This window comes from Silurus aristotelis (genome assembly GCF_946808225.1).
Source record: "Silurus aristotelis genome assembly, chromosome: 15".
Lineage (NCBI taxonomy): Eukaryota > Metazoa > Chordata > Actinopteri > Siluriformes > Siluridae > Silurus > Silurus aristotelis.
Genome location: NC_139588.1, coordinates 7,324,944 through 7,351,049, shown reverse-complemented (window position 1 = coordinate 7,351,049; position 26,106 = coordinate 7,324,944). Strand labels below are relative to the sequence as shown.

The following is a 26,106-nucleotide window of genomic DNA, read 5'->3' as shown; positions in this document are numbered from 1 at the left end:
TCTGTGTTAAACACTGAAGGAAAACCCAATGCAGAAACATTTAATATGCGTATAATGAAATGTAATTAAAGTGTTTGGCGATTAGGAGTCATTTTTGGGTTGGTGCTGTATTTTGATTATGCCTGTCACAGGAGGACATTACAATGGCAGTTTAATAGGATAAAAAAAAATACAATGATCTTAAATCTAAGGGAAATATAACAGATTCTGCTGTTAGCTCCTGAAAAACCCCCGAAAAGAAACGCATGAAATCCAATGTAGAAATAGTGGAGACAAAGTAAAAACTTTTGACTCAAAAGTCCAGAAAATTATGTGCATTATGTTTTAGTGGGGACTCGGTTTGGATTGTTTGCTAGCTGTGAGATGAGAAGTGTGACGGTAATAACAACGGTGTTCGCCATTGGAACTTCGGAAGTTCTCTTCTCTTCTTTTGCAAGTTCAGAAGAGAACTGGCAAGAAGGTGAGCAAACTCTATGGAATAAAGGACTAACTTGCCACTCTTTTAAAAAGAGATAAAGTGAGGGATAATTGCATCAGTGCCAGCATCAGCAGGTGGTTAAATTGCATTGTGGGTAATGTTGTCATCCAAAAGGATCAGGTGAAAGCATAATTTCATTACAAAATCAAGCTTATAATTGAATTCAGAGTGGATTTTTCCTTGCCTATAAATGCACGGTGTCTGAACCTAAATGCACACCTGAACTGCTTGGTTTATCAAATTCAGTAAAGGGAAAAGCCCATTCTGCCACTGCAGCTTTAGCTTCATCGTTAGCAGATGTTAGATTTCGCTGACCTGCTAAACGTGAACCTCTGTGCTGAGGTTAGCTGGGTGGCCACTGACTGCGAAGCATTATTGTCTAGTACACCAGAATGCTCGAATGCATCCTGCCTTTTTGCAATTCATAGCATCTGAGATGTAATATGCACTCTGCAGGATGTCAAAATATTACTTTTTAACAAGCATGAACGATAAAGCACAAAAACAACCTTTTTTGTTAGGGGGAAGTGGGTCTAGTAAGCTCATGTTGGTACTGCATGCGGTTACCACTGTAGGTACCGGCAGTGCTAAGAGTGCATTTTTTTGTAGTTTGCTTTTGTGGTTTTGTGAAATCAGAGACGCTTCACTGTTTTGCCTTTCTCTGTTTCGCTTTCGGTGTGTGTTTTTATGTGCCAAAGTAGGTGCTGTGGTGCTGTGGTTTAGCTTTCTGTAAGCCTTTCTCACTGTTCATCACATCAATCTCGAAGAGAAGTGTGTGTATGTGTCTGAATAGATAGACAGACAGATAGATGGATGGATGGATGGATGGATGGATGGATGGATGGATGGATGGATGGATGGATGGATGGATGGATGGATGGATGGATAGATAGATAGATAGATAGATAGATAGATAGATAGATAGATAGATAGATAGATAGATAGATAGATAGATAGATAGATAGATAGATAGATAGATAGGTAGAAACACTCCTATTCCCTGTGTGTATTCAAACCACATTGAGTTACTTACTGTGTATAGTGGCTGGATAATTTTAGACAAGATCTCAAGGTGAACATAGAAAATGTATTTAAAGTGAGCATCTTTGTCACATTATCACTTGTTCTCTCTACCTATCTGTACCTCTTCCTATCTCTCATTATATAAATACATGATGTATTTATATATGCAATGCAGTACATAGTAGAACAAACTGGATTATGATGAATGTGGCCATGGGAACTCTGAAAAACTATAACAGGGTCTTATGCAGCCATTCATATAGACTCAGGCTTTATTAAAGTCCTTTTTACCAGTTTATAATCTACACCTTGAGGATGTCTAGTACCTAATTTACTGGCCGCTTGCCCTCTCTGTCTGATATATATCGCCTCACCTTTAATATATTTGATTTAACTGCTCCTCATTTGAAACTCTTTGTATTCCTTATTCCTCTGACAATGCTCTCGTCAACATCAGTGTTAGTCTCTGATTAGAATTCATTCTAAATCACATCAGCAGGCTGATGTCTTTTGTTCTATCTTGTCTCTCGCAGCATGTTTCTGTGTGCGCTCGCGTGTGTATGTGTGTGTGTGTGTGGATACTGGTGTGCCCCCTGTTAAATAATTCCCTCTTTCCATTCAGGCTCCATCTCACATGGAAAGCCATCCTTTTTTCCATTGTAAATTGTTTTCTGCCCTCCAGGTATCATTTTCTAAAACCCCTTATAGATAACACCGTCTGAGACGCTATGTAAACAGTTATGTTATATTATGTTACGATCCTAATGACACGGTTTGCCTCTTGATGTATGCATGTATTTGTTCTTGTCATTTAGGGCTACATAATCGAGTATCGATACGTTACGTGACTGCGCCCTGCTAAAAGATCAATCTGCATAGCCTAACCCCAGTGTTGTATATTTCTACAATTTTAGGTCGCATTGTGCATTAAAAACACAGTCAATATTATGCTGGCATATCATACTGTACACTCATAACAGTTCTATATTTGCTTATTTAATGCTTGTAAGGCATAATTGTAGTGCAGGAATATTTTTTTACTACTGATGTAGTGTATACATCAAATTAGTCGTGCTTGGACTGGCCTAGTTGAAGCATAGCCTGAAGGGCCTTTGTAAACCGAATCTCTGGTGGCTACAGCTTCACAGTATATGATTGTGTCTTTGTTAATGAATATTAATTAGTGGCCAAAAGGCCATATGAATCTACCTCCGGAGGATCGATGACTGGATCAGTTTGCTCTATTTTTGCCCTGTTTTCCACAGACATGACAGAAGGACAAATTTGCCACTCCCTTTATACAATAGAGTGTATATTTGAAGACAATAAGACTGAGAAAGTGACATTAATTAAAATTACAAATACAAATTACAAACATAAAAATGTACATATTTTGCAGCAGCTCTATGATATGCCAGTGTGACATGTAAAAAATTATTTTCTTGACTTCAATAACTTGTCAAATCCTACAAAAAAACTGTGTTTGAGTCAGACCTAAGGTGTGTCTTTATATTCTCATCATATATACATCATTGAATGTCAGTAGGGGGCCAAGTCTTTTTTTGGGGAAGATGGCGAAAGGTTGGATTTCACCAATCAATTATAGTACAAATTACTTACACATGGGGCAATTCACATAAGAAACCAAATGATCACAGGGAAAAAATATTGTGTATAAAACTCTAAACCTGATCCTGGTTCTGTTTGCATAAGCTATGTGAAACTATTTCACTTTCTTAGAACCGTTAAAGCCTTTAACATTTCACTTAATGCGATCAAGCCACAATTAGGCAAAAATGTGCTGTGAAAAATCCCTAAAACGCGCCTTTTGGAAACTAATAAAAGGTAGAGTTGTGGAATACCTTAACATGTTCTTCCTGTTTTATTTCCATCCTTTCTGCCCTGCTGTCCTGAAGCCTGTTCTCTTACAAATACAGCAAATTGCTTTTTTACTGCAATCAAAAAAATCTGCATTTATATATTTGAAAGCGACAAAAAAAACATTTCTGGATTAGAAACTGCAAGTCTGTTGGCTGGGTCAAATAAATTAAATAATACTTATTCGAGAGGAAATTTAAAGGTTCTGCCTTCAGGTCAGATTTTACAGATGTTTTGGCAATGCTGACCGATGTCCAAATAATGTATGGTTAACACAAGAGCCTAATATACGTCATATTATTGTCACGAAGCATCATATACAGCTGTGCATGAACTTTGCAAAATGACATAGCACAACCTCATAAATAAGCTGATGGAAAGTACAAGCTTTGCTTCGGCACCCAACAGAGGGAAACCGAAATGATCAGACATGCATGTCACCGAAAGCAAACTGTAAATGTTGTTCTTCATGTGGAATAGCATCTGATCTGTGTCATATACAGTAAGGGAATCTATTCCTATTTGCAGTTTCTATTGTTTAAGCAATCATGAGTGGTAACAGATAAAGAACACGTCAGAATGAACACACATGTCAAACCCTGTTGGGGTGCATATAGTGGGCCTATGGTACAAACATGACATCATCGCAAAAAAATAAAAAATCATGGGATTTCTGACAGAAAACAAAATATTGTGTGTAAAAGAAATTGCTCAATGTAGATAGTACAGAATATTCCCCAATTGGGAAAATATTATAAAACGTGATTCCTATTAGCTATGAGGATGCAGACTTAATGTCTGGACGCTGTGTCCATGCTGTTATTGGCATGCTTGTGGCACAATAGCATACACGGTGGCATGGCTGGTCTGTATATTATAGCAGAGCAATAGCAGTCTGATGTGAATAAATCCAAATACCTAATAAATAATGTTATTAAAGACTTTTGCTATTTGTAAAAAAAACCAAAAACAAATACACAATGGTGACAGGACATAAATATGGTTCACTGGTGCTGTGTGGTGTATAGAAAAACGATGGGCGACGTCTTTAAGCCAAAATGATGATGATGATGATGATGATGAGGCTGTTGATGATGGAAAAGACAAAATGCGAGATGCAGATGAGGTTAACGTGTGATGCACGAGTAGATGCACGAGTAATGCATTATTTTTTTGAATGCACGTCGACACCTGTCCGTGCCCCACTCCACCCCCACCCATCCCTGTGTACTTACATCTGTGCAGAACAGTCTGTAGGAGCTACGACAAGGTCAACATCACAGACAACGGCGCGCGCCGAATCACAACCGTCACAGCCGCTCACCTGCCCGAGCGTGGATCAGTCGTGGCTCGAGCGCGTCCTGCAGCGCTCCGTCATTCTCGCCATGCGCGCGCCAGCTCTCCGACTCTCTTTGTGTGCGTGCGTGCGTGTGCGCGTGCGTTGCGCGCGCGCGTGTGCGTGTGTTGCTGATGCTGCGCGCGCTCATCGCCCTCCTCACTCCTCCTCCCCCATCCTCCTCTTTCTGCTCCTCCTTCCTCTTCCTTCTCCTCTTCGCCGCTTTGCAAGCTCCTGCACGTGCCCGAAGGTGTGGCACCGGGAGTCTATTTATACGTCAGAACCTTATAGTGCTGCTGTTTACATCAGTACCCGAGCATACTAGCCTACTAAGTAGTGTGTAAGACCCTCTAGGGAGACTATTAGTGTGTGACACACTGAGGTACACCAAGAAACTGGCCTACTATAGGTGTAGTACTCTACTGTAGGTTACACCTCCAGATCTTCTCCAAGATACTACCTTACTCTTAATATAGCACACCTCCAGGTGTTCCCCAATACTAATATGTCACACTTCTAGAGGTTCCCCAAGATACTATCCAAATATAATGTTACATCTCTAGAGGTTCCCCAAGATAATACTCTACTAATAATGTCACATCTCTAGAGGTTCTCCAAGATGCTACCCTAATATTATATGTCACACCTTCTGATGTTCAACAAGATACTACCCTACTATTAATGTTACATCTCTAGAGGTTCTCCAAAATACTACAATAATATTTGTCACACCTTTAGATGTTCAACAAAATTTTACCCTACTATTAATTTTACATCCCTAATTTGTGATCGTTCAACTACAAGAACATTAGTGAGATCAGCTCCTGATGTTGTTTAGGAGATCTGGGGTTCATTCTATGTCGAGGTTTAGGGATCTGCACAGGACACTCAAAATCATCTTGGTAAACCTGGTTTTTATGGAGCTTCACATCATGCTGGAACTCCATGCTGCATTTAAGGAAGTTGCCATTTCATACAACTGTGTGCTTTCAGCATTGAGGCAACTGAAAGAAGCACATATAGGTGTGATAGACAGGTATTCACATACATCTGACTGTATAGTGAATCTCTTGAGGTCAAATATTCATAATTTCTGGAAAAACTGAATGAAAATATGAAATAGTTTTTGGTTTGAAGCCACAGTCTGCTTTTTTTTACAGCTTTGGTTTATTTGATGAGCCATGTGGTGGCGCCATGACACCACGACTCCTCCGTTTCTATGGTAATCCGGTTTGGCGGTGGGCGCCATTTTCAAACAGAATTTTTACCACCGGAAGTCATTCAAATCGAAGGGGGAAACGTTTGCTGGCTACACACGAAAGAAAAAAAGACGCATTTTCAACTCGAATGCTATAACAAATGCTTTAAGAATATAAAAAGAATCTCCCGAGTCATATTATTCTTCTTGTTTGATATGTGATTGTTTTTTATTTTTGCAAGTGCTAATGCTAACGGTAAACTGCTGACTAGCCGTTTGCTGACAGCTGAGTAATAGGAACATAACGCAAATTAAAACTACTGGGTAAGTGTTTAAGCTTTAAATAATTAATCAGGAGAGTCATGTCTATCTTGAATCTACACTGAAACACGGTGAAGACTGTCTGATGTTACTTCTGTAACTAAAAACACGAGGAAATGTCTTTGATTTATAGAGTAAACATATACAAATGTAAACAGGTCGCTCCACTGGAGGAAGATTCCAGATGGAAAACTGGGATCAACATTTTTTGACCAGTTTCGACACTTTCGTCTCGTACAGTACATTATGGACACAAGTTTGTGGACATCTTACCATTATAACCATATGTACTTCTTTAAATTGTGCCACAAAGTTGTATAAGATTGTCTTGGACGATGTACACAATCCATGTAGACTAGTACATTAAAAAAAGTAAAAGTGCTCCCTTTAAACTTTCACTTGATTACAAATACAACATTTACCTTTATATTTACCTTCAAACGTACTTTAGTATCTAAAGTACTATGATTTATTACGACTATAAGATTTTGTCACAAGATTCTTCCTTAATCAACTCAGTTTATGTGCAAAGACTATAATGTTACTCAACACACTGATCTATGAATATTCATGATATTCAATTGTGGTTGCGAGTTCGAGTTCAGGAGATCCTTCCATCATTTATTCCTCTCTAAATGCTCTAATTGCTGTTGAACTGATGCTGAACTGTAAGTTGGCGATAAGTAGAAACCACCAAACGCCAATCAGAACAAGTTGAAAACTTTATCCACTCATATATAATAAGAAACGACTGATTTCCCAAAATGTAGTTGAATAAAAAGTAAGATATTTGAAATGTAGTGAAGTTAAAATAAAAGTCTCCCCAAATGGAAATACTTCAGTAAAATACAGACACGTGAAAAAGTTACTCAAGTACAATAACAAATTACATTTACTTTGTTACTGTCCACATTTTATCAACATGAAACCTTTTTGTCATCACCTGAAACACCAATTTATTCGCAGACCTCCTCACCAACATCAACACCTGATCTCAGTAATGCTCTTCAATCACAAATCCTGACAGCTACACTCAAACATTTAGTGGAAACCTATTCAGAAGTGTGGGGATTATCAGAACAGGGAAAAGGGATTTTCCTAAAAGTACACATTTCTCACTGTGACTAACTGAACCCCAGATATCCTCACTAACATCAGCACCTGATCCCAGTAATGCTATTGTTGATGAATGGTCAGAAATTGAGTGTTATTGGAGCATATTATAAATAGGATTTTCAGAAAAGTTTTATATAAGTGTAATGGTCAGGTATCCACATATTTTTTGTGTAACCCCAGCCATTTGGGTTGCACAAGCCAGTGCACTCTTATTGCCGGTCCCAAGCCCGGATAAATGGGGAGGGTTGTGTTAGGAAGGGCATCCAGCGTAAAACGTGTCAAATCGAACATGCGGATCATGAATACGGATGATCCGCTGTGGCGACCCCTAATGGGAAACGCCGATAGAAAGTTAGTGTATATAGTTTTGAAATAAATATTATCTGTAGCTGAGATATGTTTGTCTTTTTGCATGAAACTTCAGCATCACTACCAAACATATACAGTTTATTCAAACAGAAATGAACCATGTTTCAATGAACCAAGTACAATTGTACTTCAGTATTGTTCAGTGTGTACAATACACCAAAATTTAGTTTGGCAGCTCTGAGGCAGCAACCAGGGGATAGAAACATAAAACTCTAAAAGGAATGAAAATTATGATGCTAAAAAAAAAATATATATATATAAAAATAAGTTAATAAAGTACACTGTAAAATACATCAAGATTGCACACAAGTGTGATGCCTAGTGTTATTGAAATGCATATATTACACATAGTATAAAACCATTAGAGATAGAGTGCACATTGCTTAACTGTATTTTACACCCTGTGTTTTTATTTGCCTTGATTTCAAATGCTTTCAATTAGATTTGATTGCCTAACTGCCAAAATAATCACTACTACTGCTAAATGAAGTGCCTCAGGTATCGATCCTTACTCCTCTTTTTTTTTTGTTGGTAATGCTGAAATGAATCTTAAATTATTCAGGCTTGATATGACCTGAATTTAAATCATTACCTTTATCTCCTGTTTTTGTGCTTTCACTACAAACAAACTGAATTTACATCCACAGAACATTGCTTGGAGTGTAAACATGGGTACCAATGCAGAGCGGAAATTTATAAATCTCCGAAAGCGTCTGGATCAGTTGGGATACAGGCAGCCGTTAGGCATCGAGTCGTTGCCTTTAGTTGAAAAGCTTTTTAGGTGAGTAAGTTCTCATGATAATTTCAAATGATTGAGCATTTCTTTATAATCAGAATGTTTATTGTTTATTTTCAGAGGCTAAATTTGTGCTATTTATTAGTTTATGTCTTGATTTGTTCGCAGATTAGGATTAATTTTGTGGAATTTTCTTTGCCAGTGATTTAGTCCACACCACCGAAAGTCTTCGGAACGCCAAGCTCTCAGCTGGGAAGACGGAAAAGGAGAGTCGGAATCTTGACGCTCTGCTGGAGCCGTATAAGACAGAAAATGCCCGACTCGTCCGAGAGAACAACGAACTGCACTTAGGGCTTCTTAAGTTGAAGGAGGATAAGGACCGGACCACTCGAGGTATACAGACTCCCAGCATATAAATTACATATTACATTCAGGCTTTTCCTGTTTAAAAAAAAAAAAGAAAAAAATAGTATTCTCTATTCACGAAATTCTCCTGATACCATTGTTTATTGTTGCGACAAGAGCTGAAGGCTTTCATCCGGAAACTGGACCATGAGACCTCGGATCTAAAGTTCCTCAACAATCAGTATGTGCACAAGGTCCGCGCCCTGGAGAAGGACAGCAAAGCTAAAAGCGACCGCATTCAGCAGCTTCAGGAGAAGAACATGCAGGCTGTAGTGCAGACCCCAGGTAGGATGAAACACCTACAACACAGCAAATGTTCCCAGTTGTTTTGTGTTGGTTGCTATGAATGTAAAAGATACAGTTTACACGTTGTAGCACAGTGTAAGCTGTTATACATCATCTAAATCAGTGGTCCCCAAACCAATTGGTCAATTGTTACCGGGCCGCACAGAAAGAATACATAACTTACATTATTTCCTATTTATTTATTTTCTGATTTTGAATATTGTTTTATTTTGGAAAATTACCGGATTCTCTCCGCCACATCTGTCTATGACTCATGTCAAGATACCTGCCTCGGTCACATGTCTTACCTCCATCCGCTATCTTCTTAAAGGGATTGCTCCGGCCGCTAACACATAATACATTACCGCGAAATTGAAACCCCCAAGCGAGCAAAATGAACAAACAACAACACAATGGATTCATGTTTATTATTATATTTAGAGAATACCAGTTTTTATGCCGGTCGTATCTTTTTATTTTGTTGTATTTATCCTCCACTCCTTAAAGGCCGGTCCGTGAAAATGTTGTCTGACATTAAACCGGTCCGTGGCGCAAAAAAGGTTTGGGACCACTGATCTAATCATCTAGATCTTAGTCTTTTTTCAGACATAGACCCCTAGCATGATCCTCACAGATCAGTCAGAATATGGCTAACAGAAGTTTCAGAAGGTGGAGATTTTTGTAGTTTGAACAGAGAGTAATAATGTTCATACATTTATTGCTACCATTGCCCTCAATCCGATTTAGTTTGAATTTTCCTTTGTTCATTTTACCTGCAATTTAAGCCAGCGTCAATTTCGACACCGTGAGTCCATCAGACCGCCGATAAATTTTCCATTATTAGCTTTGTTATTGGAGTTTTATTCGCATATTTGTCATCATCATGCCTGGTTTATTTGAGCTCCCTAAAGCCTTAATAAAGTATGTTTTCGATGCCTGTGGTGCTGGCATAGGTTTAAAGGAGATTTCCAAAATCAATCATTCCACTGTCTGGATGATCACCTTGAAATGGAGACGTTTTACATCCACTGCCAATTTATGTCCAGTCCAGACTGTCTGAGGAATTTAACTTCAAATCAGTCACGGAGGCTCTAAAAGTAGCCTTTAAGAACCCCAGCTCTTGTAACTGTTGATATCGGAGTGCATGCCTCTCCTATAGAAAAGAGACTATACAAATTTGACTTGCATTAGAAGTGTTTTAGGAGGAAGCATTTGCTTTCTAAAAAAAAGAACAAAGTTTGCTGTAGAATATCTTGGCAAAGACATGGCTTTTTGGAACAATGTGCTACAGACGAACAAGTCAGACAGTTGTTTTATAGGAGCAACAGAAGCCTCTTGTGGCAAAGAAAAACAGCATATGATCCGATACGACCTGTAAAGCGGAAATATTTTAGCTCGGGGCTGCCTCAAGACCTGGCCACCTTGCAGAATTAGACTCGACTATGAAGACTCTTTCATACCAGAGACTGAGAGAATGTGAAGCAAAAATGTTGAGCCCTAAGAAGGGAATCTTCCTGCAGGATGATGATCTTCAGCATTTAAAAGGAAGAAATCACCGGTTATTTAATGGCCTAGTCAAAGCCCAGATTATTAAAGTGGTGGTGGGATTTGAAACAGACTGTACTAAAAGAAACCTCTCAAACCCTGTGCTCAGTTTAAAGAATTGTGCCCTCCATGCAAAAAAAAAGAGTGGGGGGAAAAACTCCTCTACGAGAAATTTCTCCGACAGACTGGTAGTCGGTTATAGAAAACGCCTTCACAATGTGATTTTGTCAAACGATGTCATAAGCGCTTTTAAATCTCAGAAAAAATGGAATATTACCTGATAGGTTTCGAAATAAATGGCACATTCAAGATGCTTAAATTGAAATGTATACGTTTGAGTTACACATCAAACATCGGCGTCATAATCAAAGAAACATTTCTTTGATTAAGCTCATTCTTAAAGTTTCAGCTAATTTGTAATTAGTCATCATTTGCGGCATTTGGCAGACGCCCTTATCCAGAGCGACTTACAACTGAGCAGGGGAGGGTTTTAGGGCTTTTGCTCAAGGGGCCCAGCAGTGGCAGCTTGGTGGTGGTGGGATTTGAACCTGTGATCTTCTGATCCAAAGCCCAATGCCTTAACCACTGAGCTACCACCTCCTCATCAGGGGGATTTGAATCACATGTCCCAATATTTATAACATGAAACATGATGTTTGATTGTTTTCATTCAACAGGTGGAAAAAAGAGACCAATCCCTTTCAGGCGCCAGCGGATGCAGATCGACGAACTCCTCCCTGTCTCCCATGGCGTCTCTTCTCCAGTAGTGGCACAGCCTGATGACCCGTACATTGCCGATCTTCTCCTGGTGGCTGACAACCGGTACAAGAAAGAATTGAACTACATTAGATAACTGATTATAAATGGCATATTTGTCTTGTGGTTTCTTTTTTTAGGTTTGTGGTTACAACTGGTGTGTGTGAGTGAGGTCTGCTGTTTGTTTTAGGATTCAGGAGTTGCAGCAGGAAGTGACAGCGCTGAAGTTAGACCTGGAAAGAGCCCAGGGGGGTATTAAGCACCTCAATGCTCAGGTATGTTTGATTTTCAATTTTAATTGCAAATTCAAAGGATATGATTGGCAAATCAGTGTAACATAAAACTCAAAGCAATTAAAACATTGTGTTTGTTTGGTCATTTGTCGAGGTGGAGGAACGAGATAAAGAGATTGAGCGCCTGAATCGGGCTCTAGATGGAGGGCGCCCATACGATGTCATCTCTCTGGAGGCTCAGAACAGCAGTAACGAAAAGCTCATTGCTCATTTGAACTTACAGGTGACTAATTACATGTGTACTGAGGTTTTTGAGAAATTGAAGGTCTTCGGAACTATTAGCTTGCACGATATCCTTTTCAGTTTTGTGTGTATGTAGATATGAAATGCTTTCTCATTTGAGAGAAAAAAACGCACAGTATCACCAGAGATCCCATACTATAATGAATTCCAAAACAGTATGCTATTATACAGTATATAGCTCTTTACTATTACCGTAGATATAATTGCTACATACTTCAGCTAATACCATTTTTATGGTTAATGAACCGATTATTCTTGTATTGCATTAATACAGTTCCAGTTCCAGTATCCTCCAATAGTTTTTCCGGCTTACGGTCTGTTTTCATTACTAGAGCACCCTCTAGAGGTGAATCACTGATTCTACGTGCTGTTTGTTTTTACACGTAAGACTTCGCGCTTTAAAAGGAGCACACGTTACATAGAGAGCGCTATATGACGTGTAATACGTCAATGTATAAAAATGTTTAAGCAGTATAGCAGAAATCCCTGAGAAGGGATTTCTGTTTCATGTGTTTTCATCATAATAAACATTGTTCAGTCTTGGTTATATAAAGGAATAATTTTCTTGGTCTCTCTGTTTCTCAGATTGAGTACCTGCAAGAGACAAACAGGGCACTGGAGCAGAAGCTAGATGGACTACAGCAGAAGAAGAAGACTGTTTTCAGTGAGGTGGCTGACCTGAGCGCAAGGAACCAGGAACTGTGCAGTGAACTCACCCAGATAGACCAGCTCGCACAGCAGTTAGAGAGAGACAAAGAGATGGTGTTGGAGACGGCCGACATGGAGCTGCAAGAGGCCATGGTAAGGAACATTTCAACACATAGGGTTATGATGTAAAAAAAAAAAAAAAACTACATATTTCATATATAAAATAGGATTTTGTATTTGGGAGGGTTGATAAAAATGGCTTCATATTTTGTATCAAAATACTTTAGTGCTTTGTATTTAGGTTTTTTAAAATACTGTTAAATACTTTGTAAGAAGTCTACATGATGACATCATTAAGACTTGTTATGATCAGAACAGAAAACTGATCCATATGAAAGAAGGTGGTGAAGGTAAGAAACGTGCAGACTGCCAGCTTTCAAATAAGCGTTCAGTGATTAATAAATAAATATTTGATTCCTGATCATGGTACCCTAATTAAAGTAGCAGTTTAGTAGGATCATAAATTTGCATACCGTTGCAGGAATGACTGCTGGACACATAATATATTATTATAATTAGCATGATTACTTGGTGAGAAACTGGTTGCTATGAATACAGGTGCCATCAGTTGTCTTCTTATGAATGTTCCTTCGTTACCAAACACCAAGTAACTGAATTAGGATATAATTATGAGTCATTCACAAACTGTTAAACATTAAACTGTTGACTACTTTTAAACTGACCCTCATCGGGGAAATCACAGGGGCATGTATGTGAATATTTGATCTGTTAACTGGTTTCATCTGTCAGATTTATTGTGTGACTTCGACCAGAGAAAAGCTGCTACTATCAAACATTGTTTACTTAATCAACTAAATCGGTGTAGTGGTGAAGGAACAGATCAATTAGGCCAGTTGAGAAAAGATTTGTGAAGAAATTTCATGCTCCATTATAAAAGTATTATTATTTCTTTTTTTATATTTAAAAAATACAGTAGTTTATTTTGATACATGGATCGGCTGCTGTATTTTGTACAAACAAATTCCTTTAGCCATTCAAGAAATTAAATCAAAAAGCAGCTATAAAAGAATTCATTTTGAATTAACTGTTAATTGTTTTTTCCCTATTTACAGTGAAGAGAATGATCAATAAGGCAGAAAATTAAAAAGCTGCCCCTCGGTTGTAGAACTTCCAGTGGGGCAATGATAGAAATCCTACCTCCAAGCCACAAAATTAATCTGTAATAACTCGAGGAGTCAATCTTTTGACTTAAGTCAAGAGTCTATGCTTGTGGACTTCTCACTTTACCACACAGCTTATCAATAGCTTATCATCATCCATTTGACCTAAACAATTAAAACGCTGTGTGGTGAAGAGGAAAGTCAACAATAGAAGATCTAGAACCCTGGAGGATCTGGAGAGATTAGGTAATGAGAAATCTTATATCTCTTCAGAATTATAGTGAAAGCTTCAATTCTGAGAAAGAGATGCCTTTGGGTGGCAAAGGGGGGGTAGTGATAGATTAGATTTCTCCCATATTTCCAGTGTGAATCTAAATCAACCGTTTTCCGTAACATTTTAAAGCTTATCGCTGGAGCTGACTGTAAATGTAACGTGCAGATGTTTTTATATACTGTATGTTATCTCAGCATTTCGTCATCACGGCAGCAGGGCTTGACTCTCAACGATCAGAAGATGTTGAACAATTAGGCGTTTCTGCTCGGTTTATGATGCCCACGACTCTGTTTACAGAAAGAGATTCAGCGTCTGAAGAGACAAACAGAAGAACTGGAGGAGGTCATTTCGAAATTAAGACACGTATGTATTACAGGCTTCTGAAACTCTGTTCACAACAGTGTCAAGTCCTGTGAAATTCACAGTTAAACCATCTGCTCCAGCAGTGTTGAAGCTTTATCCTTTCGGTTGGAAGGGTACGTTTTCTGTTTAGATCCTTACTTATCTTTGTTTCAGAGCCTAGCAGAAGGCGAGCATGAGAAGGACCGTCTGAAGGATCAGCTAGCAGAAGTGCAGGAGGAGAATGTGAAGATGGAGGGATTAATGAATTTCCTGGAGGAGGAAAAGCAGAGGCTGCAGGAAAAAGTAGAGAGAATGTCGCAAGATGGTGAGATGCAATTCATTGTAAAGACACACAAAGAGACCAGAAAAAACATAGAAAGCTCGAGCTTAAGTAGACGTATAATATTTGCAAAAGTAGACGTATTTCTCACATCGACACTTTTGTGGATTTGTTTCAGCTAAAGAAACGGTGTTAGAATTGGAGCGCATGCGCACTCGGCACGGCTTGTGTGCCAAAGAGCGCTCTCCGTCTCGACTGGACGCTTTTGTGAAAAGCTTGGAAGAAGAAAGGGACCACTACAGACACGAGGCGGAGAAATACCGAAAAACAAGGGGCGGGGCAGGCAGTGTCAGTCCCTCCAAGAGCAGAAGTCCTAGAGGGCGTAGGAACTGGCCTGTAAGAGTAAGATCAACAGTGCACACACAAAAACACATACAATAACAATGCCATAAATCATTAAAGGGCCAGTGGTACAACTATTGTGTTGTGCAGGAAGAGAGTGCGGACACCGAGCTGTCACATGCTCTAAGAGAGAGAGATGAGCTGCAAGCCATGTTGCTGGGCTTTGAGAAACACATGGAAGACATTCAGATGAAAGTCAAACTGCTCACCACTGAGAGAGACCAGCTCAGCACCCAATATCAACAGGTGACAAGCACCGAATTTTAGCACATTATTAAATGTGGACATTAGAGGTTGATTTTACTGATACAAGTATCTAGGTCGGATAACCGATTAAATTAGTTTTTAAATGAATACTGAATAAAATAAACTAAACAAAGCTAACAATCCATGTAAAATAGAACATTTGTAAAGTTGTGAAAGTAACTTAATAAAAAAAACTAAAAAAAAAACTGAATCATGACAATGTGCTAAATACATGAATATGAATATATTAGTAAACAAGTATAATTACAGTGAGGAAAATAAGTATTTGAACACCCTGCTATTTTGCTAATATAAGTTCTCCCACTTAGAAATCATGGAGGGGTCTAAAATCCTCTGTGAGAGACATAATAAAAAAAATAAAAAATTCAGAAATCACAATGTATGATTTTTTAACTATTTATTTGTATGATACAGCTGCAAATAAGTATTTGAACACCTGAGAAAGTCAATGTTAATATTTGGTATAGGAGCCTTTGTTTGCAATTACAGAGGTCAAACGTTTCCTGTAGTTTTTCACCAGGTTTGCACACACTGCAGGAGGGATTTTGGCCCACTCCTCCACACAGATCTTCTCTAGATCAGTCAGGTTTCTGGCCTGTCGCTGAGAAACACGGAGTTTGAGCTTCCTCCAAAGATTCTCTATTGGGTTTAGGTCTGGAGACTGGCTAGGCCATGCCAGAACCTTGATATGCTTCTTACAGAGCCACTCCTTGGGTATCCTGGCTGTGTGCTTCGGGTCATTGTCATGTTGGAAGACCCAGCCTCGACCCATCTTCAATGCTCTAACTGAGGGAAGGAGGTTGTTCCCCAAAATCTCGCAATACATGGCCCCGGTCATCCTCTCCTTAATACAGTGCAGTCGCCCTGTCCCATGTGCAAAAAAAACACCCCCAAAGCATGATGCTACCACCCCCATGCTTCACAGTAGGGATGGTGTTCTTGGGATGGTACTCATCATTCTTCTTCCTCCAAACACGTTTAGTGGAATTATGACCCATAAGTTCTATTTTGGTCTCATCTGACCACATGACTTTCTCCCATGACTCTTCTGGATCATCCAAATGGTCATTGGCAAACTTAAGACGTGCCTGGACATGTGCTGGTTTAAGCAGGGGAACCTTCCGTGCCATGCATGATTTCAAACCATGACGTCTTAGTGTATTACCAACAGTAACCTTGGAAATGGTGGTCCCAGCTCTTTTCAGGTCATTGACCAGCTCCTCCCGTGTAGTTCTGGGCTGATTTCTCACCTCTCTCTCCTTAGGATCATTGAGACCCCACGAGGTGAGATCTTGCATGGAGCCCCAGTCCGAGGGAGATTGACAGTCATGTTTAGCTTCTTCCATTTTCTAATGATTGCTCCAACAGTGGACCTTTTTTCACCAAGCTGCTTGGCAATTTCCCCGTAACCCTTTCCAGCCTTGTGGAGGTGTACAATTTTGTCTCTAGTGTCTTTGAACAGCTCTTTGGTCTTGGCCATGTTAGTAGTTGGATTCTTACTGATTGTATGTGGTGGACAGGTGTCTTTATGCAGCTAACGACCTCAAACAGGTGCATCTAATTTAGGATAATAAATGTAGTGGAGGTGGACATTTTAAAGGCAGACTAACAGGTCTTTGAGGGTCAGAATTCTAGCTGATAGACAGGTGTTCAAATACTTATTTGCAGCTGTATCATACAAATAAATAGTTTAAAAATCATATATTGTGATTTCTGGATTTTTTTTTTTTAGATTATTATGGACATGCACCTACGATGACAATTTCAGACCCCTCCATGATATCTAAGTGGGAGAACTTGCAAAATAGCAGGGTGTTCAAATACTTATTTTCCTCACTGTATTTTATGAATACAGTGCAACCTCGTTTGAGGACCCTTCGTGAGTAACAGAAAAAAATGCGAGGTTTTTGATGGTTCCTTTTTAAAGGGGAATTGTACATGTATTGTACTGTAAACTCAACAAAAACTGTGAATCACTTGTCAAAAATGTTTTATACTTTGAATAAATAATACAATAATAATTATAGTTTTTTAAAAACATTTTTATGAAATTTTTTAGTACAAACTCTACAAAAACAAAACAAACTGTTTTGAAATGTTACTCCAAACTTTCGAGACACTTGCGGCTTCTTGCGAAGTGTCCGATTTTTTCGCGAGTTACTCTCAGTCCGGTTCCAATGGAAAAGTCGCGAACTATCAAGGTCTCAAGTAGCGAGGTTCAACTGTAGAGTCTACATTTACATTTACAAGCAGAGCGACGTACAAAAGTGCTTTGAGTCTCTATCAATGAATAAATCTACGCTGGTATGCCAGATTACAAACTTACTATAAATATAAATATAAATCTTGAATTCTATAAAGCTTGGAAAGTGCTAATTAAAGTTAAGTAATGTTTCAGGAAGAGGTAGGTTTTCACCCGTCGCTTGAAGATAGCCAGGGACTCCGTTGTTCGGACATCTAGGGGAAGGTCATTCCACCACCTCCGTGTCAGAACAGAGAAGAGCCTTAAAGTATACTTACCTCTCTTTCTGGGAGAAGGTGGTACCAGTCTAAATAATAGCTATAGAATAACAGCGCGTGGGTCAGTGATTTGCCTCTAGTGGCCACTCTCGTAATGACAGCTGGCCAGGAAAACTATCGTTATGAATTTTTGTTCCAACAATCAGTGACGATTCAAGGGCAAAACCGATTAATCATTCCAACTTTAGTGTACATGGTTTTGGAAAAATTTATAGAATTGACATTGCTTTACATTTCTTAATAAATGTAATTAATATCAGTGTATAATTATTTTTAGAGGGATATTGTTTATTTAATGGATCTTTCGTTATGATATGGGTTTTTGTGTATGTGTGTGTGTGTATGTGTGTGTGTGTGCATGTGGGCGCACTTAGGCTAAGGAGGAGCTGCAGAGAGTTCGTAGCAAGTCAGCGTTTTCTCCTGATCTGCATCAAAGAATGAGAGAGGAGAGAGAGCAGGCAGACACCGAACTCCATAAAGTCACAACAGAAAGAGACGCTCTCCGTGAGAGACTCAAGGTTTGTGTGGGTGGTTGATATTTTTAGAAGACAGCATGGAAATAATTGCGAGAGTACTTTTTCCAGTTGTAGCCATGCAAACATCATATGGGAATTTTCTACTTTTCATAGAACCGATTTACTGCATTTTAATGTCTGACCGTTTTCCAATGTTTTTTTTTTTTTTTTGCACTGGGAAAAGAACAGACAAGCCAGTCGATCAAACCCTTCAAGTGAAAACATTGCATATACGTTCCAAAAACAGTAGATAGATAAAGACTAGGTGGAAAATTCAGGATTAGAAATATGTTAAATGTTGAGTGAATTTTTCTTGGTTAGTTTTGAAAGCAACGTCTCATTGTGTCTCACCTATTTTGTGCAGGTGGCTCAGACATCAGCTCTGACTAACAGAGAACAAGAGGAGATAAGAATAATGGAGCTGGAGAACACGGTTCAGCTGGTACAAGTCTCCATTTTCTCTATTAATGATTGTCCTGATTGTTTCATATTTTATATAAGTTATTGCTGAGGTATATCGTCTGTGTGATGTGCACCAAAGTGGCTCTATTAAAAGAATCAGATTAAGGAGATGGCATGATCAGATTCCTAGATTGCGCTTTGCTGTAGAAGGTTCTGTCTATATTATGTACTATATCTCCATAACTGAGGGCGATGGAATATGATACATTAAAGACACATGTAAAGCAGCTACTGATGCGAGTCACCCCATTACAATGCAGTGCAAAAGACAGTTTGCTTTTATTTCTTTGGTTCAGACAGACTGCAAATCATAAATTTACTTAAGGTGCCTTCTGACTTTTAACGCATGGCCCTTTCACAAACAGGCCTTTTTTTAGTAAAATATTGTTGCATATGTTTTAAAGTCATTATGCCATTTCAAATTACGTAAATCATCACTACACCAAACGGAACTTTTGCTATGTTTCCAAACGGACGGATTTGATTGCCGGATCTGCGCACATGGTGGATTTTGGTGCTTGATTTGAGACTTGGCACATCAGTAAAACAAATGCTTAGTGATTAAAACTGATTTTTCCGGTGGAGTTTATTATCTTTTGTTATATCCGAGTAAAGAAAGGATGTCGTGAATAAACGTGTGTTGCATTGAAGGGTTTAATTTCACCTCTTATATATATTTATTTAGCTATATTTTTGATCGAAATGGTCAAACAGAAATGCGCGCCGCAATAATCGCAAAATTAGTGCCGTTGAAATGAATTTGCGTTAACGCGTTAGTTTCCACAGCACTAATATAATTTTTTTTTTTTACCGATCTAAATATGTTGAAAAACGATCCAACTTGTATCTAACGCGCACGTTTTTTAAATCGACACGTCACACAGTTTACTTTTATGCTGACACACCCATGTGAGTCTTTGAATCTTACCATCCCTACTGTCTATGCCTGTCTACTGTCTATTACCATCCATACTGTCTATAATGTGTGTACAGTCAACCATCCATACTGTCTATATTCGGTAAGTGTGTACAGTCAACATTAAAATGATTGGTACTAAATAAAGGGGTTTGCAATAAAGGTATTAACACTAGAAATTGCACCACTTCAACGTACATCCCAAAAATTCACCTTTTGTTCGTCAGTGTATGTAATTTTCAGCGACTTTCAGCAGTTGTTTATCATGTATGAACAAATCACAGGTAAGATTAATAATAAATAATTTAATGCGTTGTTGATTTGTGAATTGTACGTAGCTGGAGAGAGAGCGGGCAGATTTGCGCACTCAAGTGGCCGTATTAAAGGAGAGGCGGGTAGCCTTTGAAGATGAGCTGAAGGCCCGCTCCACAGCCTTGCTTCAGAACGCAGAAGAGATAGCCAAGCACAAGGCTGAAAACAGTGCTCTGAGGTACAGCAAAATGAGTATTTATTTAAAATTGTGTCTTATTGTAATACAGAATCTCTTGTCCATGTATACTGGAATTTTCTTGCATCTTGTATTGACTTGGTATTAAAAATATGTTTTTGCAGGCTGTTGCAGGAGCAGATGGAGAACTCTCTCTCTGACGTTCAGCACAGATTGTCTGTAAAGGCTAGCGAACTACAGGCAGCTCACCAACAGTTAGACAAATTAGAGGAGAGAATTAGTAAGTAAACCGCTTGCAGTTTTTTATTAGGGATGGTACAATATGCGCATCGGCATAAACAGATTTGCATCGGTAAAAACCTAATCGATTGCTATAAAATTATTAGTACAGAATTCTTAATTCTATATAATTATGAATGAATGAATGACTTTCAAATGATTAATTCTATAGCATTATTGTTCTGTTATGTAGCTCTATGTATGTATGCATCGTATTGCATTGAATCGCATCGTGTTTAATCAAATCGGATCGCACCACATCGTTATAAGGGGGAATCGTATTGCATCGGTAGCTGCTTCATGTGTATCGTCAATGTATCGTATCGGTGGCTATGCATTGAGATGCGAATCGTATCGACTTCAGTTATGGAGATGCACATCCCTAGTTACTTTAGTGTTTATGATAACACATCTCAAGTCGGTTAATGTGCGTGTCTCTAGCTGAGCTGAGTCGGAATGGATCATCTAAGAAAGATGAGGTGGCAGCGCTGCAGACTGCCGTGGCATCTCTGGATCGAGAGAAGGACGTTTTGCAGGAAGCAGTGGACCAAAAGGCAGAAAGCATGGTCCTGCTGCAGGACCAACTACACAAGAAGGTACCTCCATGCGTTCTAATTGCCAATCACTGTACTGGATTGTCAGCATAGCAACAACTTATAGACTCCATACCATTTCCTTAGCTCTGCTTAAACATTAAACATGGGAACATAAAAATATATTTCTAACGTTTGAGGCCCTCGTTATTTATGAACTGTAGTCATGAGCTTCTATTATTTTCGCAGGAAAAGATGCTGACAGAAGTTCGCCTCACCATCACAGAAATGGAGACTTCTTTAGAGTAAGTACATTTATATAATATATTTCTATTTATACTACAGCCTGGCTAAATTTTTTTATCTGATTTGACCAAGGCATGAGACTCAAGTATCTAACTACATGAGTTAGATACTTGAGTCTCCTGCCTTGGTCAAATCAGATAAAAAAATTCAGGTATCAAACAGTTTTGAGACGAGCGCTGTTTACAAGGAAATGTTTTATTTATCTAAGTTTACACACCGTCACCTTGCACAGCAATACTTTTTTTTTTTTCTAAATGTGTGCTATCAGTCTTCTTTTCGAAGCGTATCAGCGAATCATCTTTTGTGATTCGCGCTGGATCTTGCTGATCCGTCGTCATCTACCAGTGCACGCCACTCAAAACACCTTCAAATGAAACAAATTTGTTCACAGGACGATGTCTTTCGGCACATTGACTTATAAAGGTCGGTGCTCCCTGTGACTGTGTGTGCAGCCTTTTGCTGCCACCTGGTGTGGTGTGTTACAAAAGTAGTCCCGAACCTTTTTGATGCCACCTCGTATATGTGGAATAACATACTAAAGAGCATGCAGTTATATTGGAACATAAGCTCCTTTGGGTATCACTCCATTTGTGCCTGGATAATATGCATACAAACACTTGTTTATATGAAAACACTCGCGTGTCATTCTGTAAATGGTAAATCTTTTGGTATTTATGCAGGTAAATTTTTTTGTTTTACTTATTTTCTAGACACGTAAAGGGAGCGCTGAGCGGCCGCGAGCGTGAGATAGCTAGTCTGCGCAGGCAGCTCGATCAGTCGCAGGAGGAGCTCTCGTCAGTCAGCCGAGACAGAGAGATTGCGCTGAGGGAGAACCGCAGGTTACAGGACGACCTCGCCACCATGACCAGAGAAAACCAGGTACACACACCGACACTGTGGGCAGGATTGAAAAACGTTCCCTGTGATCAGTAAGTCACACGCCGTGTGTCCGTTCTGTCATGTAAAGGCAGTGCACAGAGAAATGGAAGAAGCCCTGAGAGAGAGGAACGAGCTGAAGATGAGAGTCCATTCCTATATTAGCGAAGTGGCCAAGATTGAGAAAATAATGGCGAGTAAGGTAAAACACAGTTATGCGCTGGTCATTTATTTCACTGTGATTGTATGGATTTCTGTGTACTGACTCAGAGAATATAATTTTATCAAGGAATTCTCCCGTTGAAGCTGTTTGCACAAATCCCTATTATGCACCTTTTGAGGAAAGATGATCTGCTGGTTATTCAAACAGGAACAGGAGAACCGGGAGATGTTGGAGCGTTTCCGCTCGGCACACATGGACGCTGAGGAGCGCGAGCTAAAACTGCAGCAGGCCGAGGGTCTCAACAACTCTATCAAACTGGAGCTACTCTCCTCTGACACGGAGCGCAGACACCTCCGAGAGAAAGTCTCCCTGCAGGAGAGAGAGATACAGGAGGTAGAGGGGAAAATACGCATCTTGACTTGAACTCAAATATAGATCCTAGATAGAGAAAAATAATGATTTTGGCAGCATTTAATGGTATATTGTTGCATTAAAGAATAGCTTTGTGATATGAGCAATTATGATATCATCAACGATAATATCATAATTGTTGTTTTAACAACAATATCAAGTATATCGCAAAACCCACCAAAAAACCCCTGTATAGTGTGTTCTTTCACAGCATGATTAAAAAGCTATTAAAATGATCACGAAATTAGGGTACATGTGTACATTTATATAATTTCATGTAGTCAATCGATATCACATCAAAAGCGCCATTGTTTTTTTTTCTCTCTAGCAATAAGAATGATTACAATTTTAGTAATCTATACGTTTTTTTACTTTATAATCATTTGTGTGTGATATATGACCCATCAACCTCTGATTGTGTGTCTGCAGCACATGAACGCGCTGCAGGCGTACGAGGCGCAGGCATCCTCAATGGTACGGGCAACAACTCGGCTGGAGGAGGAGCTGCAGTCAGCGCGGGCTGAGAAGGCATCGGTCCTGGCTGATCTCGCCTCGGTACGAGAGCTCTGCGTTAAACTAGACTCTAGCAAAGAGCTGACCACACGTCAACTCGCTGCCAAGAGCATGGAGCTGGAGAGGGTGAGTGTTTTTAGCATTGACATTTACCTTTGGTCAATAGCCATGCCCTCTCATTATACCGGCAGAATAATCCTACATTATTCTTTCTCTGAAGGTGACTGGTGAGCTGGAGGATGTACGCTCAGAGATGGAGCTCCTGAAGAAACAGCTGGCGAGTGAGAAGGTGACCGTGCGCAACTTGGAGACGCTGCTGTCTACCAATCGACAGAAAGAGTTTCAGAACCACCTCAGTGCAAGTGAGAGGGAGTCGGAGCTGAAAGTGCTCAAAGACCGCCTGGCTCTCGCAGACAGCAAAACGTAAGGGTCGAGACGGGGGTTTTAATCTCATCTCTCGCGGTTCCTATGAAGATGAGATTCTGTCAATAGGTTCATCTTTTTGATGATGGTGTTAAGTGTAAAAGGATCCCCCTTGAAGGTTATCGTGTGTTGGCTTTATACAGGGCAAGCTACGCTAAAGAGGTTTCTCAGCTGCGTGGAAAAATGTCTCGGCTCCAGACGGAAATGGACGCACTGAAGAGGCAGTTGACAACCGAGCGCTTTGAGCGGTGAGACACTTGGTCCCACTTAATGCCCGTCTTTAGTTCTCACCACATGGCATATTGGCACGACTGATTCTTCAACCCGTCTCTCACACTGTCTCACGGTCTGGTTTTCTCAGGGAAAGAGCGGTCCAGGAGATGCGAAGGCAGGGCGTCTCTTTTACTTCACTGCGAAGCTCATCGCCCCTCACTACCTCGCTCAGTCCCCGCCCACTGTCCCCAGAACCTTCTGCGTTACGCACACCTGAGCGCTTAATTGAAAAATCACCAGAATAGTGAGTGTTTGTGGCATTTACACAGGGATACATTCACATCAATGATTTTATTCCGGGTGAACAAAAGCACACGAATTATGAAACATTTTCATGCATCGAGAGGGGTTTTAGCTCAAATGAACAATAAGAGGTGGTGTCAAAACTTTTCGAGACTGGTTTTATGACACGCCAACAGATGGCAGCACAAGGCTGCACGCACAGTCACAGGAAGCACCGACATCATTAGGTCAGCGTGCCATAAGGCATCGTCTTGCGTACATTCTGATCACGTCTGCTATTTCATCATGGACAGCAAGTTAGAACATTCTGCACGAATTTCTGGCGGAAATAATCTCACTTCCGCACCAAAAATACTCACTAGATTTGGCTCCTGCGGACTTCGCCCTCTTCCCGAAGATGAAGCTCAATGGTCACCGTTTTGACACCATTGAAGATCTATTTTGAACACGATAGTGTGTAAACGTAGATAAATAAAGTACTTTCTTCCTCATAAACAGAACTTCCCTTTTGATACCAGCAGGTATGTGACAAGGGAATAATTGGTGGTGCTCATGTTGCTAAACTGTAGATTGTATCCTGTAATCCTGTAGGCACAAAATAAGAGGCAGTATGAAAAGAAAAAATTTCAAACAGTTTTTGTGTCAGGAAGAGTGGTAAGTAATCTAACAGGAATTATAGTGTTATGATAAAAGTGTTAGTTAGTATTAACCAAACTCATTTATACTCCTCATCACCAACCCAAAGCATTCATCATCTTTCATCAGCGAGTGGTTTTTCCTGGTCAGGGTTGCGGCGGAGCTGGAGTCAATCCCCGGAATGTTGGTCACAAGCCTGGAATACACACTGTCCATCACGGGACATCAAACACACAGTTGGATGTTTAAAATTAATGCATGGGGATTACAGAAAGGTTTAATTCGACACCAGTGTCGTGGTTTAAATAAAAAAATAAGTGTTTTCATTTCACACTCAATTGTGCTTCATTTCAGAAATGTAAGCTTTAAGGACTAGAGGAGAAAAGCAACCTGAGACTCTTCAGAAAGCAGACATCGGAAGCTGTTACAATCCGGAAACACTTTTCATACATCATCGCTCTTATTGTGAATTGGGTAGGCTGTATTTTATTACAGTTAAAATTCCATCGTGGCATGAATTTGAAATAAAGTCTTTTTGCATTCAGATTATTTTTTTTTATTATTGTAAAACAAAAAAACCCTTAAATTTATTCTCGATTGTTATTTTTGGAAATGCAGTGACATGCTTTTACAGGGACAAACCTTCGAATTAGGCCACCAAAGCCAAACAGAATGTTATACTTTCTTTTCTAACTCACTGTTGTTGTTTTTTTATATATATATATATATACAAAAGTGCTTATTTAAAAATGCAATAGCTACACATACAGTATGTATATATATATATATATATATATATATATATATATATATATATATACATACTGTATGTGTAGCTATTGCATTTTTAAATAAGCACTTTTGTGGCACAGGCAGAAGAATTTGTAATTCATTTATTTATTTTTTTGTAAATGATTTTGGATTAAAAAGCCTGCAGAGCTTTTAATGGACCAGACTGTGAACGAGACCGAACAATACTATAAGTTGGGAAACGACCCAAGTCCCTCATGGCTGCCATTGTTACCGAGAGCTTGCGAACTTCTTTCAAAATCCAAACCGGTGTTGTGTTTTGTAAGTGATTTGTATGTTTTATTTGATTCATTAACTTATTAATTTGAATAAAAATGTACTTAGTTATTTACAGCCCTCGTTTTTTAGCCGACGTCTATTCCACACAAGAGGATGCGGGGACAGAAAGTAGGAGAATAACCAC

At 39.4% G+C, this 26,106-nt stretch overlaps 2 protein-coding genes across 6 annotated transcripts in view; one reads left to right on the top strand and one right to left on the bottom strand.

Annotated features, from left to right (window-relative positions):
* cracd (capping protein inhibiting regulator of actin dynamics) overlaps positions 1–4,938 on the bottom strand; it is a 48,094-nt gene extending 43,156 nt beyond the window's left edge. Inside the window, exon 1 of one of the 4 annotated variants that reach the window (XM_083562967.1) lies at positions 4,704–4,938. In XM_083562967.1, coding sequence (XP_083419093.1) covers positions 4,704–4,866 — 163 coding nt within the window. In that variant the 5' untranslated portion in view covers positions 4,867–4,938. Of the gene's footprint in view, positions 1–4,614 lie in introns of all 4 variants that reach the window. The other 3 variants (XM_083562971.1, XM_083562969.1, XM_083562968.1) reach the window with 3 other exon arrangements.
* Positions 4,939–5,951: 1,013 nt separating this feature from the next.
* Positions 5,952–25,582, top strand: cep135 (centrosomal protein 135). Of its 2 annotated transcripts, none has more exons than XM_083562977.1 (26): positions 5,952–6,237; positions 8,367–8,500; positions 8,658–8,848; positions 8,978–9,145; positions 11,368–11,512; positions 11,637–11,721; positions 11,834–11,962; positions 12,568–12,783; positions 14,383–14,448; positions 14,602–14,752; positions 14,886–15,103; positions 15,200–15,355; positions 18,271–18,414; positions 18,776–18,853; positions 20,128–20,279; positions 20,402–20,517; positions 20,958–21,112; positions 21,299–21,354; positions 22,066–22,234; positions 22,323–22,433; positions 22,602–22,787; positions 23,235–23,444; positions 23,539–23,741; positions 23,885–23,989; positions 24,103–24,258; positions 25,248–25,582. In XM_083562977.1, coding segments are annotated over exons 2-26 (3,480 nt in total). In that variant the 5' UTR covers positions 5,952–6,237; positions 8,367–8,387; the 3' UTR covers positions 25,249–25,582. The 2 variants fall into 2 exon arrangements, with proteins under 2 accessions (XP_083419103.1, XP_083419102.1); XM_083562976.1 differs by having other exon boundaries at positions 14,886–15,109; positions 25,248–25,576.
* The last annotated feature ends 524 nt before the right edge of the window (positions 25,583–26,106 follow it).

Excerpts from the sequence above, each read along its gene's own strand:
- cep135 (XM_083562976.1), top strand. The coding sequence starts at position 8,388 with ATGGGTACCAATGCAGAGCGGAAATTTATAAATCTCCGAAAGCGTCTG. Across the intron at positions 18,415-18,775 it reads CTCTCCGTGAGAGACTCAAG|GTGGCTCAGACATCAGCTCT; the intron begins GTTTGTGTGGGT and ends TATTTTGTGCAG. Across the intron at positions 22,434-22,601 it reads AGAAAATAATGGCGAGTAAG|GAACAGGAGAACCGGGAGAT; the intron begins GTAAAACACAGT and ends TTATTCAAACAG.